Source organism: Salarias fasciatus, chromosome 4 (assembly GCF_902148845.1).
Source record: "Salarias fasciatus chromosome 4, fSalaFa1.1, whole genome shotgun sequence".
Taxonomy (NCBI): Eukaryota; Metazoa; Chordata; class Actinopteri; order Blenniiformes; family Blenniidae; genus Salarias; species Salarias fasciatus.
In genome coordinates this window covers 845,912-861,467 of record NC_043748.1, presented here as the reverse complement: position 1 = coordinate 861,467, position 15,556 = coordinate 845,912, and the positions used below count along the sequence as shown (strand labels likewise).

The 15,556-nt window shown below is 50.7% G+C and overlaps 1 protein-coding gene across 1 annotated transcript; it reads right to left on the bottom strand.

Moving 5' to 3' along the window:
• Window positions 1–4,382: 4,382 nt before the first annotated feature.
• eftud2 (elongation factor Tu GTP binding domain containing 2) lies at window positions 4,383–14,352 on the bottom strand. Its single transcript, XM_030090179.1, has 28 exons — window positions 14,226–14,352; window positions 13,341–13,456; window positions 13,081–13,243; window positions 12,399–12,477; window positions 12,156–12,231; window positions 11,879–11,944; window positions 11,752–11,787; window positions 11,550–11,640; window positions 11,177–11,259; window positions 10,921–11,087; window positions 10,716–10,840; window positions 10,563–10,626; window positions 10,383–10,473; window positions 10,118–10,253; window positions 9,803–9,930; window positions 9,499–9,692; window positions 9,309–9,420; window positions 9,072–9,212; window positions 8,881–8,982; window positions 8,663–8,745; window positions 8,399–8,485; window positions 7,693–7,819; window positions 6,954–7,041; window positions 6,761–6,879; window positions 6,466–6,560; window positions 6,229–6,382; window positions 4,748–4,855; window positions 4,383–4,611 (listed from the first exon to the last, which is right to left on the bottom strand). Exons 2-28 carry the CDS (start codon window positions 13,443–13,445, stop codon window positions 4,516–4,518), a joined length of 2,916 nt encoding a protein of 971 aa, XP_029946039.1. The 5' UTR covers window positions 13,446–13,456; window positions 14,226–14,352; the 3' UTR covers window positions 4,383–4,515.
• Window positions 14,353–15,556: the final 1,204 nt, after the last annotated feature.

Sequence of the window (15,556 nt, the reverse complement as noted above, 5' to 3'; positions counted from 1 at the left end):
GCGCTGCGTGGCCTTGACCCACGTGTTACACACACACACACACACACACACACACACACACACGAGCGGTGTCAGGCTGATGTGAGGAGGGGAACGCGCGTTACGGTGCCAAACGGTGCGTCCGCGACCCCCGACCATCCTCCTCCTCCTCATCCTCGCGCCTCCTCGCAGCCTCCTCGCGAACAAAGATGTGATGAATGAAGCCGTGGTACTCACCGCTGCGCGAGTCTGTGAGGATGCCTTAAGGTGTAAGATGGTCCTGTTCTCTCGGGGGGTCGCGTTGGACTTGGGGAGGTCCAAACTTGAATCCGGCCGCGTGAGGAAGACGAGGGTGAGGATGAGGGTGAAGCTTCACTGCCGCGGTCTCATTCTCCTCGTGGCATCACTCCGAGCCGTGTGCGTGTGTGTGTGTGCGTGTATGTGCATGTGTGTATTGTGTGCGTGTGTGTGTGTGCGTGTCCATGCCAGCCGCGCTATTCTTCCGCCTCCGACCGAGCCGCGTCGGCTCTACTCCTGCTGCGCTGCTGCGTAAAGCCGGTGCCAATGTCCGCGCGGGCCCGTTCCGTGACGCCGAGGAGGGACAGCGGTCTGCTCATGGTGGCGCGCGGCGACGCCGCTCCGGGACCGGGGACAGCTGCGGAGCTCGGCGGGCTCGGAGGGTGTCTGCATATCAGAGGCTGGAGAGGAAAATGTCAGCCGCTCGCTCACACGTGCCATTTGGCTCCGGCGCTGCCTCATCCCGCCGATCTGTTGATCCTGCTCCTCCTCCTGCTCTTCCTCCTCCTCCTCCTCCTCCTCCTCCTCCTCCTCGCCTCCGTGAGGGTCGCTCCGTCTCTCCGGTGACTGACAGCTGGGTTTTTTCTTCCGGGCGTCCGCCGCGCGACAAGCAGCGAGGAGCGGGGATGCTGCGCGTACGCGTCCTTGGCGGTGCGCGCACCCGACAGGTCACACATCCATCCCGGGGTCGGTAAACATCCAGGGTGGGGTGGGGGGGGGGGGGGGGGGGGGGGGGGGGGGGTCAGCATCAGCTGATCAGTCACCAGCCACGTCTGAAGCAGGAAGAGGCTGAACGCGTTTTATTAGAAATGTCGCCTCTATGGACAAGTTCCAATTAATGCCATTTTTATATCTTACCTCGTGAAGGGACCCTGCAGGGGGCCTCTTTTGGCCCATGAGCCATACCTTTGACATCCATACCGAGGAAAGACTGGTCCTTCCTGGTTTTGTCCTCCGTTCAACAACAAGAGTCGTTTTTGGTCTTTACAGAGAACAGAGGTGACCTCGAACTGAAACGTGTGTTTCGCTGTTTCTATCAGCAGTGCAGTACTATCAGTGTTATTATTTTAGCTATCTTATTATTTTAGTCAAATTTGTGATTTTCTTAACTGTTTATTCTTTTAGCATTACTTTTGATTGTTCAAGAATTCCCCTTCACGTATAAAATCCAGTGAAGGTGGATTTTAAAGGTGTGATTAAACACTAATTCTTACCTCACTTTCATTTGGTTTTAGTTTTGTTAGGATTTTTTTTTTAACCTAACTTCTTGTTTGAATCCGTCTCTTTCACTTCATTCGTCGTTCTCCTTTGTATTTTTCCCTTTCCTGCGCTCACTTTTTTGTCGTCCTTCCTGGTTTTGTCCTCCGATCTCGTGATCGCTCATCCTGTCAGCCTGCATGAAAACTGCAGGATGAATAAAGTTTGATTGACTGCTTCCAGTGATACACACAGCCTCATGTTCACATCTCCTCAGACACAACTCTGACTGTCTAATGACTGGCTGGATGTGTTCGGTTTTCCAACATTTAAGAAACACTTCCAATAAGAAGTCGGTAAACGACGGCGAGCGGCTGGACGGGCCTCCGGAGTCGAGACCATTTAGGAAATTGAAGAATCGTCACTCAGACTGTAAAAAATCTGTTTGCTCGAAGCGAACTGCATTATAACAGATTACCTTTGTTTATTCTGCACGACAAACAAATGGAAGCTGATGAGCTTCAGGTAATAAAAGAAATAGACTGAAATCAGCCGAGTCGCCTTCGGGTAGAAGCGAACGAACGAAACGAGCGTCAGACGGTAACTGAACGGTCAGAGGGCAGAGTGTCTCCTCTGGACGTCCGGTCCGCGCTGACCTCCTGGTAGTTGTGTAGCTGTGTGTCTTCCTCAGGAGTTGTGTTGTTGTGCGTCTTTGTTTGGAGGCTGACTCAACCTTGCTGGTCGGCCGGCGGAGGCTCGGGTCGTTAGCGCGGCGCCGGCCGGCGTTCTGGAGGGAAACGGTCGCCCGTGACGCTAGCAGGAAGAGACAAGTGTGATTGAGTCACGGACACATGGCAGGGCCGCAGAGGTGTGTGTGTGCGCGCGTGCGTGTGTGTGTGTGGCTGCAGAGATGTAGGACATGAGGAGGCGGTGGGAGCAGAGGACAGATTTGTTGGGGTTATAAGGTGAGCATGACGAGGTGTTCGGGAGCAGATGGAGCTGCAGAGGAAGAGGCCTGACTTACAGCATCACGGTGCCCCCCGCCCCCATCCCCCGCCCCCCCACAGAGTCTGGCTCCAGCCTATATTTAGCACGGGGACCACAGATTGTGAGCGGCGCTCGGGGCCCTCGTGCTCAGACCGGCAGGAGCTGCTGCCATCCGTCTCGGCGCCCGGGGCCGAGCACGATGCCGGAGTGACGGGCGGGGAGGGGGGGGGTCGGGGAGGGAGGGGGGGCTCAGAGCGCGCCCGCTTCACACGTGCAGGGCGCGTGACGCCGGCCGAGGCGACGGGGTTCAGGCCTGCCCCAGCGTGAAAGGTGCCACTGCGGCCATTTTGGGTTCTGGTCTTGATTCTCCTTCCCCAGAGCTCCCCGAAAGGCCAGAGCGCCGCCGCCGCCGCCCCCCTCCCCCCCATGCTAGCTGCACTTGTCTCCCTGGACAGGATTGACATTCAGACCAAATGTCAAAAGTAGCTGAAGCCGTTTTGGGCTCTTCCGGTCCCCCCCCCCCCTCCGCCTCCAGAGCCGCTGGGGGGGCCGGCAGCGCCATGGAGGACCGGTCCAGAGTCCTCTGAAGGGGTCAGCAGGCTTCAGACCCATGATCCAGTGGACACACACACACACACACACACACACACACACACACACACACACACACACACACACACACACACACACACACACACACACACACACACACACACACACACACACACACACACACACAACACACGTCTTCACACAGATGGGTGTGACTGGGTTTGTTTCCTTCTTATTGATTTTTTTTTCAGTAAAATTAAAAACTGTGCCACAGAACTACGACCGCTCCTTTTCTCAAAATGAGCAAAATGTTTCACAATGAAAAAAAACCAAAAAATGACTTTATTTCAAGATAATCGGAGCGATAAATCTGCTTTAAGAGGATCTTAACCAGCTTGAAATCATATCAGACACAATAACTCACTCCTCCTCTGCAGAAGAAGCCATCAGGAAACGACTGACAGCAGCTCTACGTGACAGAGGAGAAGAACTCTGCCGAGGATTTCGAACATTCACACAGAAGCCAACGCTCGAACCGTGAAGCGAGCCTCTGCATGTGACGTTCCATCTGTTGACGGATCCTTATTAAAGCGTTTCCTCTGCAGGTCAGACTCCAGATGGACTCATTAAACAAGAGCGTGAAGGTATAGAGGAGGAAAGCTCAGCTCTGGTCCTCTTCCTTACATAAGACTGGTGTGGATCTTTACATAAGACCTGCTGCTCCTTCTTCCATTAGAACTTCTAAAGTAGATGATCCACACGGAAACGCTCCTTCTGGTCTATAAAGCTTTGAAAGATCTCTTGTAGAATAAGAAACCTCCAGTTTCATCTTGTTCATATAGTTTTAATTGATTATCTTATTTATTCAGTTTATATCATTCTTAATTGCTGTTTAAATGTATTTCTTTAAGCTCTGAGCTGCTGAGTGTCTGAACGCTGCTTTAGAAATAAAAGAAAATTTGTTTCTTGGAAATATAATTTTAAAATCAGACATTTATGGCATTGTCAGCTGAGATCAGTTTGTTAAATTGCCATTTTAGATTATTTAGATTACTTCATTGATTTATCAAAACCTGACATCCTGTCGTCTGAACGCTCCTCTGCTGTTTAATGACGTCTGTCTGCTCTGACGAGCCGCGGCGTTCCCGGCGTTCCCGTCCTCTGTTCTGCAGCCATGTGACCTTCACCTCCGCTTCCTGTGCGCCTGCCTCCAACCATCCGGCCGCCCGTCCGTCAGCGGCGCGGCGGACACACGCCAATCAATCAGGGCTCAGCGCTCGGCTCGTCCCGCAGACACGTCTCATCTAAATGTCAATTCCTCCAGAGCGGCGGCGAGGAGAGTCAGCGGAAAGCAGGAGAACGCCGTGACGTCCGGGTGTCATCACATCTTTAATTCAGTTACCGTCTACAAAAACAGTGAGTTTGTACATATAAAAAATAACAATACAAGAGGGGAAAAGGAAGAACCGATCCGTCCGTGGGGTTGGGGGTGCGGCCGCAGCCTCACATGGGGTAGTTCAGCACCACGTCCTGTTTGGCCAGCTCCAGCAACATGGGGTCGTCGAAGAACTTGCTGATGCTCACGTCTTCGCTCAGACCCTGGAAACGACGGCGGAAACAAACACTTTTAACCTTTTAATAAAAACGTTCCTGATTAACCCAGATGTGCACATAAAGCTCCGTTTCTCTGCTTCCTGGGAGTCGGCGGCGGTCTCGGCGTTCACCCGGCGCTCACCTTGCGCCGCCGGGTCTTGATCATGAACTCCCGGGCCAGGTGGGGGGCGGGCTGCGGCTCCAGGGGTCTGATCACGATGCTCTTGTCCAGCGGGTCGCCGGGCACAATCTGCAGGGAGAACCGGCAAAAATCAAGAGGAGCGGCGAGGCGGTGGCGGCGGCGGCGGCGGGAGAACCCTCCCGGCTGGTCTCCTGCCAGCGGCGCCGACGTGACGACACGAAACCCGTCAAAGTTCTGAGCGTTAACAAGCTGAGTGGACGCTTCCGACGCCGGCCTCGACCTCTCCTCAAACGCCTGATTCAGCTGCCGCCGCGTCGCCGCCGCCGCCGAGTCAGGCGCCCGTCCATCAGCCTGATGAGGAACATCAGCGTGCCGGCGGTTCCTCGCCGTGCGGGAAGAAAAACGCCTTCGCGGGCTTTTAAAGTGATTCGGTAAATCCATTATCTTATGAGGAGGCTCGCAGCGTGACCTTCAGGGCGGCCCGCCGTGACGGGACGAGGCGCCACGTGAAGAAGGCTTCCCCAGCTGCTAACGGCCGCTATGCTAGCACGCCGACACATGAAGGAACTAACGAGGCGCCTTGACTCTAATGGGACAAACGAGCCGACTCGGGGCCGGATCGATGGCGTCTGTCAGGGGGCCGGACCGGAGCGCCGATCTTATCGGCGAGACGGACGGCGGCGGCGATTAGAGCTTCTGGGAAGCGACGCGGCTGTACGGACGGAGTAAACCGTCACGGTGACGAGGCGCTGCGCTGTCAAACCGAGCCGCCGTTCGTCCTCCCGTCTCCTCGTCCCCACAGGATCAGTCTCAGCGCCACATCTCCCCGTCTGGACAAGCATGTTGAATAAATAATTCATGGCCGCCGTCTTGTCGGCCCGTCGTATCCTCACCTCGGGGGGAGGAGGATAAACCGCCAGCGACACGGAAACAACATGAAATATTTGCAGTGTGGAGACACTCCGATTCCCGCTCCTGTAGTACTAATGTTCCCTGAGCGGAGCCGAGTGGAGCTAATTCCCGGCGACGCGGCGAGCGCGGCGTGCGCACGGCCACGTGTCGGGCCCGACAGCTCGGCGGCTCCACGCTCGGCTCCGTTTAGCCGGAGTGGCAGACGTGTGCACGAGGCCGGTCAGGCCGCCGCGTGCGGCCGACGGGACGACGACAAACCCTCGTTTAGACACACTCAGCAAGAATTTAAGCACAAAGCCACCGCTGGTCAACGGTCAGTAACTAGATCCTGGAGATTAAAGCAGATAAAAGACGGGAGGAAAGGCGGCAAACGTAAAGTCTCACATGAAGGAACAGGAGCATAAATAAGTCAGACACTCCTCCAGGGGAAACGCATTACAAACACTTCCAGGACGGGAGTTTTCTATTTGCTTTCTGATCTGTAGAAGCTACGACTTGACTGGTTTATCGGTCTTTGACTCTCCGGGTCTGTGAATCAGATTCACACAGTCCTCGGCGTCCGGACTCACCTGCCAGTGGTGGAAGACGGACAGGGCGAAGGCCTGGCCCTGGGTGTGCGTGCGCAGGTCGGTCTCGAAGCCGAAGGAGTCGATGGCGGGGATGAAGGCCTTGATGGTGTAGAGCGGCGAGCCGGGGATGGGGGCGTCCTGAGTGACGTGGCCTCTGCAGAGACAAAACCCGGCTTTTCTCAGACGATCCTTCGAAGCAGAAGGTTTCCGTTCCTGAGAGGATCAAGACGGACGAACCTCCTCCGAGCCAGAACGGTGTAGACGGCAGACACGCAGTCCGCCGGGGCCTGGACCTCCACAAAGTAGTACGGCTCCATGAGCCTCGGCGTGGCCTGACACGTCAAGAAAGAACATGTTAGTGGAAGGACAAAGGGTTCCCTCTGGAGCTACGAGGAAAGCTCCACGGAGCCAGAAGACGAGGAAACGACGACACTCTGCAATTAGAAAGCGCCGACGCAGCAGAACGGCCGGGCTGTAATCGCAGTAATGGATCGTGGGGGGGATGGCGGCGCGGCGGCGGCGGCGGTCTCACCATGAGGAAGGCGGAGTACACCACCCTCCTGGCCGTGGGGATGACCTGACCTCCGCCCCGGTGCAGCGGCTCCTGGGCGATGACGGCGTCCAGGATCTTAAACTTCACGTTCCTGATGGCTGCGGGCGGCACAGACACGGCGGTTAGCGGCGAGACGCGCAGGAAGCTGGTTCTGAGGGCGGCGTGCACTCACGCTCGTCGCACAGCGGCCCCTCCCTGGTGCCCCACTGGAAGCCCTGCACGATGCTGTCCTTCACCGAGCCCAGCAGCGCCTTGTCCACCTGCAGGACACACACCACAGCTTTCACCTCCGGACCCCCCTTCGGCTCTGCTCAAATCAGAAGCCAACGACTCACGATCGGCTCATAAATCATCCTCCGCTTTAATTAGCGTTTAATCAAAATCATTCAATGAGAAAATCAGAAACTTAAAAAAAAAAAAAAGGCATTTTATCTTCCATTCGATTATATTTCATGTTAATTGATTGATGGTAGAGTCGACGATGAGCTATAAACTCACAGATTGCTGTTAGATCATCTCTATAAGGAAGAATAAAAACTGTCTGGCAGGTTTGTTTGAGTGAAATCCCATCATGCTGAGGGAAGGAAAGCCCAGAGACACATGTGAAGATGTGAAAAGATAAAAAAGAGCTCGAACAGAAGAATCTGGCTGCCTACAAACTGTAAGCGAGGTTTCTGGACTGATACTGATCACATGTGAACTGATGCTGATTAACTGTAAATTAACAAACACCAACAAGCTCAAAGTGAAAATATTCCCACTTTTCCTCATGGAGCTCACGTGATTCCAACAATTAACCGCTGATTATCCCGTCAGATGAACACAGAGCAGTTCTGACACGTCTTATTAACGTCTCCCCCTCAGAGCGGCAGAACCCGAGCAGCCAGCGGCGATTCTCCCACTGGGCCCACCTCAGACGGCAGCGTGTCGTCCACCAGGATGTTGGGCCCCGTGGTGTCGGGCCCGAAGGCCCAGATGGACCTGGCGGCCAGCAGATCCCAGTCGTACTTGGTCTGGAAGAACTCTCCCAGCTTCTTCCTGCGGCGCGGAGACAAAGCGTCCGGCTTTACATTCAGGAGATTGGAAGGGCAGAGGGGTTAACGGAGGAGGAGGAGGAGGAGGAGGAGCATGGCCGCCCCGTCCTGGCACCGCTGGGTCCAGATGGCCTGGCAGACGAGCCGAGTGCCGACGCGAAGCACGGCTCGGCCGCGGAACAAACCCCGCCGGGGAATCTAAGCATGCTTTCGGCGCACGACTCAATTACTGAGAGTGAACTAATCAATACGTGGAGCAGGACTTACACAACACACACTGAGGCTGAATACTGGAAGAGACAGACGTCAGTTCTCATATTACTGATCCAGACTGGACAGAACGGGGAGAAGAGGACGGTCACGTCCACGTTTTCATCCATTCTATATCTATTTAAATATCTAAACTGCAGCTTGGAAAATCTACATTCCTCTCCCTTCTTCAATTTCACATTTTAATTCAGGAGCCAATCTTCATTATGAACCGTGGACTCATTCATCCGGCTGCTTCAGAGGAAATGAGAGCGATCGATCCCGTCTGATCGCCAGCGAATGATGGAGAAGTTCTGATCGATCGAGTCCTCACCTGTTCCATGTGATCTGCACCACCTCGTTCTCGATGTCCTCGGCCAGACCTTTCTCCAGGGGCTCGGCGATCATGGTGATCTTGTTCCTGTCGGTCGAACCACACACCCATCAGGCAGTGGGCCAGAGAGAGGCCGAGGGAGGGGGGCTCCGACAGGGACGACAGACCAGACGGAAACTAGCAGGCTACATCAGGGATTGTGTCTGATAAGGTAAACAGAGATGCTGAACGGGTGGAAAGAAAACAAACAACAAAAAGACTGACTTTTTGTTGGGCGTCTCGGCGAAGCACTTCAGAGACGACGTCTCCACGACCGTTTCACAAAACGTCACGACCGGATCGGCCACCTGAGAGAAGAGGTAGAGAACATTAAATTACAACATCAGAAAAAACACAACTCTGACCTCTACGGAACAGGAAGGAAAAGTCTTGAAGAAGCCTCTGTGAGGAAATGTGCAGCTCAAGCAGGAAAATGAAGTTACTTTAATGTCGATCTCGGAGTACATCTTCCTCAAGTCGTGCATGACGCAGTCCAGGTAAAGCTCTCCCGTCCCCAGAATCACGTGTTCTCCAGACTCCTCCACCTGAGAGACAAGCGAGCATTCCTCAACCACTTCACTCAAACATACACGCATTCAAAATCTGCAGAAGTTTTCAGATTGTGGCGCCGTACCTTGGTGGTGAGCGACGGGTAGCTCTTGTTGACCTTCCTCAGTCCGTCCAGCATCTTGGGCAGCTCTGACGGGTTGACCGGCTCCACCGCGATCTTTATAACCGACGCCGTGTTGAACTTCAGAGGACGGAAAATCTGAGCCTGAAACACAGAATGAACATTTCCAGCCCAGCTGGCTTGAGAAGGCTGTTTTCTTTTCAGATCACTGAGACTTATCGTCCCACACTCATCTCCCACCTCCTCGTTCCCTCGGGGCTCTGTGATGGTGGCGGTTTTGACGATCGGCTGATCACAGCCTTCGATGAGAACCCAGTTTCCCGCCGGCACTCGGTTCACCTCCACCTGGTACCTGCAGCGCAGACGGGAGTCAGAGTGAGAGACGCTCGGCGGCCGGGGCCTCGGCGGCGGGACTCCTGCGGGAACGTACCGGGCTACGGATATCCAGAGGCGGCCCACGGTGCAGACCTGCGAGTCCTCCTCGTCCTCCAGGGTGTAGTTCTCGCCCAGCACCTTGACGGGCTGGCCGGCCTGGATGGTGCCGCTCAGCACCCGGCCGAAGGCGTGGAACTGGACGCCGTCCTCCGTGCTGTACATCTTGGTGGTGTGGCACATCAGGGGGCCCTGAGAGGGACGACGGGCGCGTGAGGACCGCAGGAAGCAGGGGAACCGGGAGGAAACGTCCCCTTTAACGTGGACGTTTCTGCTTTTGAAAGCATTTCCACTGGACTCACCTCAGGATCGCACTCGGCCATGGCCTCCCCCAAGTCTGAGTCCAGGCCGCCAGTGTAGGTGTGCTCGATCTTGTTCCGGGCGCCCTCTTGAGGTGAGGGGATGTGCTGCACGCACATGTCCACAAAACCTGCATGAAGAAGGTCAAAGGTGGAGTTTAAAGGAAGCTGTGAAGGGTTTAGAGTGTTCTCCACAATGGTAACAGCGTCACGATTCTGATATCGGCAGGAAGCAGGAAAACACGGAGGAGTGAAATACGAAGAATCAGCCCAGAAATCACAAAGAGAGCAAAAGAAGAGAAAGAACCGGAGCCACACCTGTGAACTCTCCGAAGAACCGGTTGCAGACGAGCCTGAGCAGAGGTCTGATGTTCAGCTTCAGCTCCTCCTTCGTCAGGTGGATCCCCAGCTCATCCAGAACCCGGGGCAGCGACGTGTCCACATCCCCAACCACCTGGGCACAAAGAGGATTTGGGGAGGGATTACAAACTGAGCTTTGCAGGTTCGGCCTGAGCCTGACGGCGGAACGGGAAGCTGAGCGCTGCCTCATTAAAAAGAAAAAAAAAAACCCCAGGAGTCTAACCTGTGAGAGGATCTTGTAGAGCGGCTCCAAAACAAATTCCACAAAGCTGCGCTGGGAGTTGCTGCTGGGAGCCTTCTTGGTGAACTTCCGGCTGGAAAGAGAAGGAAACGGGTGTTTGGTTGAAGCCGAGTTCAGAGACGAGGAGACAGAAGACGCCTGGAGTCCTGATCGGCTGCTCACGTTTTGGGGTTGAAGTAAATGTCACCCCACAGCCTCTTGGCAAACTCATTATAGTTGATGTCGCCTGAAGAGGAAGAGACGGCAGGAAAACGCAGGAAGTCATGAGACGATGCTGCGATTTAGAGCCGAGTGCTGAAGACGCGGACGTCTCACCGTAAGTGTCCGAGTAGATCTTTGCGAAGGAGCCCAGAGTGAAGCAGATGCTGTACTGAGAGCTGGCGAAGCAGACGTTCCCCAGCAGCGGCGACACCACCAGGTTCTCGTCTGTGGAGTAAGTGCTGGAGAACGACAGAGATCAGAAGTCTAAACCACAGCAGGCTGGAGCAGCGAGTAAATTACAGTCAATGTGAAGCGTTACCTGAGCAAACCGTTGACCTCGTCCACGATGTGGCGCAGCTTGTAGTAAGCGTCGGTGGGCGGCAGCTTGAGCTCCACGATCAGCCGGTCCACCTTGTTGATGCAGATGGTGATGGCCATGCGCTCCTGCACGGCGTGTTTGATCAGACGCTCCGTGTTCAGCATCACCTGGTGGGAAGGCACGAAAACAAAGACATCAAAAAAAAAAGTCTTGGACTGAAAAAACATTTCAGGACCGAGAGAGTAAACGGACTCACTCCTTCAGCTGCGTCGATGAACAGCACGACGCCGTCTGAGATGCGGATGCTTGATGTAACCTCGTCAGAGAAATTCACATGACCTTAGGAAGGGAGTAAAACACCGGGATCAGTTTTACACCGAAGCAGAACAGGCTGACGGGGATCTGAAATCATTCTGGATACTGATGGACCTAAACAAAGCAGTCTAAATGGGAAGTTTGGTACAGTGAATTTGGTCATTTTCAAAATAAAAACACCCCGTGTTGATGACAGAACATTCTTTTACATAAATTAGCCTCATCGTGCTGCCAGTCCCACAGAAAGGTCAGCAGATAATCTGAATTCAAGAAGATTCTCCAGCAGGAGCATTTAGTCCACTACAGTCGAGCACCTGGAGTGTCCATGATGTTGAAGAGGTAGGACTTTCCTCTGGAGTCGGGCAGGACCATCGTCACAGGTGTGCTTTTGATGCCGACGCCTCTCTGTGAAGTAAAAGCAGGGAGAAAACTTATTGGTGTTGTTTTCATGTTGATTTCATGACGATACACTCTTGGAAGAGGCGTCTGCGCTGACAGGCCGACCTCTTTACTCACCTCCTGCTCTGTGAAGAGGATGTCTGTGTACCGGAGCTGAAAAGGTTTTAGAGGATGAGTTCGCTTCTTGATTCACCACCAGGATGCAGTCTAATGAAGACATTAATAACTTGTATGTAACACTCACGTCCACGTCGTCCCTCTTCCTGATTTCTGGGTGTGTCTGTTCAATCAGGCAGTCCACGAAACAGGTCTGAATGAAAGATGCATCCATTAGCTCCCGGCGAGCCGCAGGCCAGCTTCAAATGCAGCCGTTTCATTAGCATAGTTTCAAGACATCTCTCTCCTGCTGAAACTTTCATCTGAGGAACACATGCTCCCTCTGGCAGCCTGCCGATAAACAAGCCCCGCTCTGCTGAGGAGCTCCCAGACTGAGCCGGAGGCGGCCAGAAGGCGTCTCTCACCTTGCCGTGGTGAAGGTGACCACAGAGCGTGACGTTCCGGATCAGCTCGGGTCCGTCCATCAGATCAGCCAGAAATCTGTCGAGAGAGAAAAAAACAGACACTGCAGCTTGAAAAAGCAGGCAGACAGCAGAAGTTTATCACCGCCAGCGAGCTGCTGCTCACTCTTCTGGACTCAGGCTCAACGCCGGCATCTGTGGTTTGATCAAACGCCCAAAAAAAAAGAGACGATCCAGATTACTCACTCCATGTCGTAAACGGTGGCAGGTAACTCCTGCTCCATGAGGGTGAACTGCCGGCTTCTCACAGGCTTGATGATGGGCTCTGGAAAGAGCAGGAACAAAACAGTGATGACAATTTGTATCTTTACACAAAGTGTATACAAAGACATGTTGTCCTCTAAGAAGATCCTATGAGTTTACTGAGTTACAACTTACTACTTGATAACAACATCTACAAATATTCACTTTATGTAAACAGTGCAAAACAAAAATTGAAGACAGTCTATTTGTCAAGTTTGATATGAAATGGAAATGAACAAAAACAACAAATGCCACATTTCAATAATGACTTCTTTTAAAATTAAACAGCTTACAGTAAATCTGCATTTGTACTTGGATTTGGCAATAAATCATTTTTATGTCTCTGAAAATCTTAGAACTGACCTCGAAGTTGAAAAGTAATAAGAGAAAACTGTCAAAAGTCCAGTGTATTTTATGTTATCATCATCCTGTTACACTCATTTTCACACCAAATCCTCATTCTGTGATAAACTTAATCGATCTCGATCTCCACTGAGATGCATCTACAGAAGCTTTCCATCTTTAACAGCACAACTTAGGGACAGACCTGGATGTTTTTTTTTTTTTTTTTTTTGTCAAAGACACACTGATGATTTCTAACTTCGTAAATCTTCCAGTTTCTAACCTGTCAGAGGTTGAGTGTCTTCCTCCTGGACAATTGTCTCCACCTCCGGACCATACACCTCCTCTGCGGTGGGGTAGTACTTCTTGTCCTCGTGCAGCACCACCTCCATTCCAGGAACGTCATCGTCAGCATCAGCGGGCTCGTCCTCATCGTCCTCGTCACCCTGCCAAAGGTACACAAGGTGGCAGGTGTGAAAAGCCTGAAGGAACGGCTATAAACACAGCTGCGTGAAGAGCGATGGCTCCGGATGTGAAAAGCACCTCGTCGACGTCTCTGTCCTCGGCGTCCAGATCATCCTCATCATCGTCAGAGTCCAGCTCCGGACCGATGTAGTTCCCAAACTCGTCATACAAATCAGCCTCCATCTCTCAGAGAACTGAAAGACCAGAAAAAAGTTAAGGGATATTCAATCACGACTTGACTACTGACAGAAGTGATCGCCTGAACCGTCAGGAGCATCAGTCTTCTAGTAAGAACTACTGCAGCTGTGTGCCACAATATTACTATCATATCTACATTCATCTATTCGTTTGTTTACTTTTATTATTATTATTATCTACTACAATGTGTCGATACAGACTACAGCACAGCTTTTTCTATATGTAAATTCCCCTACAAATCAGATCTACCATTATTAATGTCGTTACAGTGTGAGTTACCTGCATTTGCAAAACATTGAACATTTTCAGTTCACTGTACTATATTTTTTAATGTCCACACGTTTAGATTGAAATAATGCCACGCTCTTCTATTTTAACATGAACAATTTTGCATACACTGTAAAACTACTATCATACGCCTGTTAAATTATCAGGTGAAAAAGTTACCATCCCGCACTCTTAAACACAGGCTAATGCTAACACTGCGTGTAGCACACAGGCTGAGTCAGAATATGATCATCTAACAACATTTCCGTTTCCATCAAATCTGCGCTGCAGGTCGTGTTTGCATCTGAGCTTTGTAAAGGTAAATAAAATCAGTTTTTTTCTGTGTTTTATCACCATTATCTACATTAAAATTAGCATGCTAGCTTGCTAACGAGCAGAGAAATGAATGAACGTTTGAGTTTCGTTCTAGTTTTGAGACGCGAGTAAAGAGAGCTCAGTGCGTTTACTTATAACCTGCACGGTGCTAAATACACGTACCTGCGTGTCGTTATATTCCGCTCACCAAATATAATCTTATTGAAGATAAAAAAAAATGTATTTGCGTTTAGAAGAAAAATAATGCCTCGAAGAGCGCCATGCGCGTGAAATATTACTTCCGGTTTTCTTCTTCCCTTGATGAATCCGTCAAACAGCGGATGGCTCACTAGCGCCTCTGTGGTCTGTTGCAAATATTGCACCCAACAACTCAACGTGGGTAAATCAAGATTTTTTTTCTTCTTTTTTAATATTACTGATGGGATTTTATTTCTTCTTATGAAGATTCTAAACCCAGAATTTTATTAGCACTTCGGATAAAAATTGTATTTACCTTTATTTATCAATTCACAAAACAAAAACGTATTTTTGTTTCTCAGATGCAATCCTGTTCTTCAATAAGGATTAATATGACAGTCTATATTCCCATTTCGACATAATCCACAAATGTAATAATTATAATTGCTTTTTCATTTAAATAAGATCTTCATTTTAGTACAGTGTGCCATCATCGCTTTTGTTTAAAAAAGAAAAAAGAAAAAAGGGAGGAAATTGCCTTTTCTTTCGCTTTCCTTTTCTTCCTGAAGACTGAGAAGTCCCGGTCGGTAGTTTTATAGGTTTTCTCCATCATGAAATATAGATCACCTGCTCTAGAGTTGATTTGGCTGTATCATTTGAAAAACATTATCCCATTATCCTATTTATATAAAGTTGTAAAATAACTTAGTTGCTAGACAGTTAGTTAGACAGTTTGTTACTGTAATTAAACATTTATTAAATTTTAGGCGGAATTCGTGATCTGTTTGCTTCAGTTGATAAATCTATAATGATGATATGATAATGATGGATTTTATTATCGTAGAATCTGAAGACATCTGTACTCTATTTGAAGACTTCATTCTGTACCACTGAACTCCTTTAACCTTCAGACTATTATACAAAGCTTCAAATATGCTAATAAAGGGCTTAGAAAGGAAGAAAAATCATTTCATGGCTGTGAATGGTTGCAAACGCTTTTTAATTCCCTCCTGATACATGCAAGATCCATCGCATGCATTGTTCAAAGATACATTTTCTCATTATTTCTTTTTCTTTTTACCTTTTTTTTTTTTTTTTACATTGTATAAGCTTTAATTCCCCTGGATTACCTTTTTACCAATTGAGGTACTTCATTGATTTTTACTTCAGCGGAGACCCTCTTTAAAACATCAGTAGGCACCATTAATATCTGTATTTTTCAGGTTGAAGAAAAAAAATATCTATTTGTTCTTCATGCGTTCATTCTAATTTCATTAATAATGCAAATCTCGACACGCGTCAAATGAGCGACATGA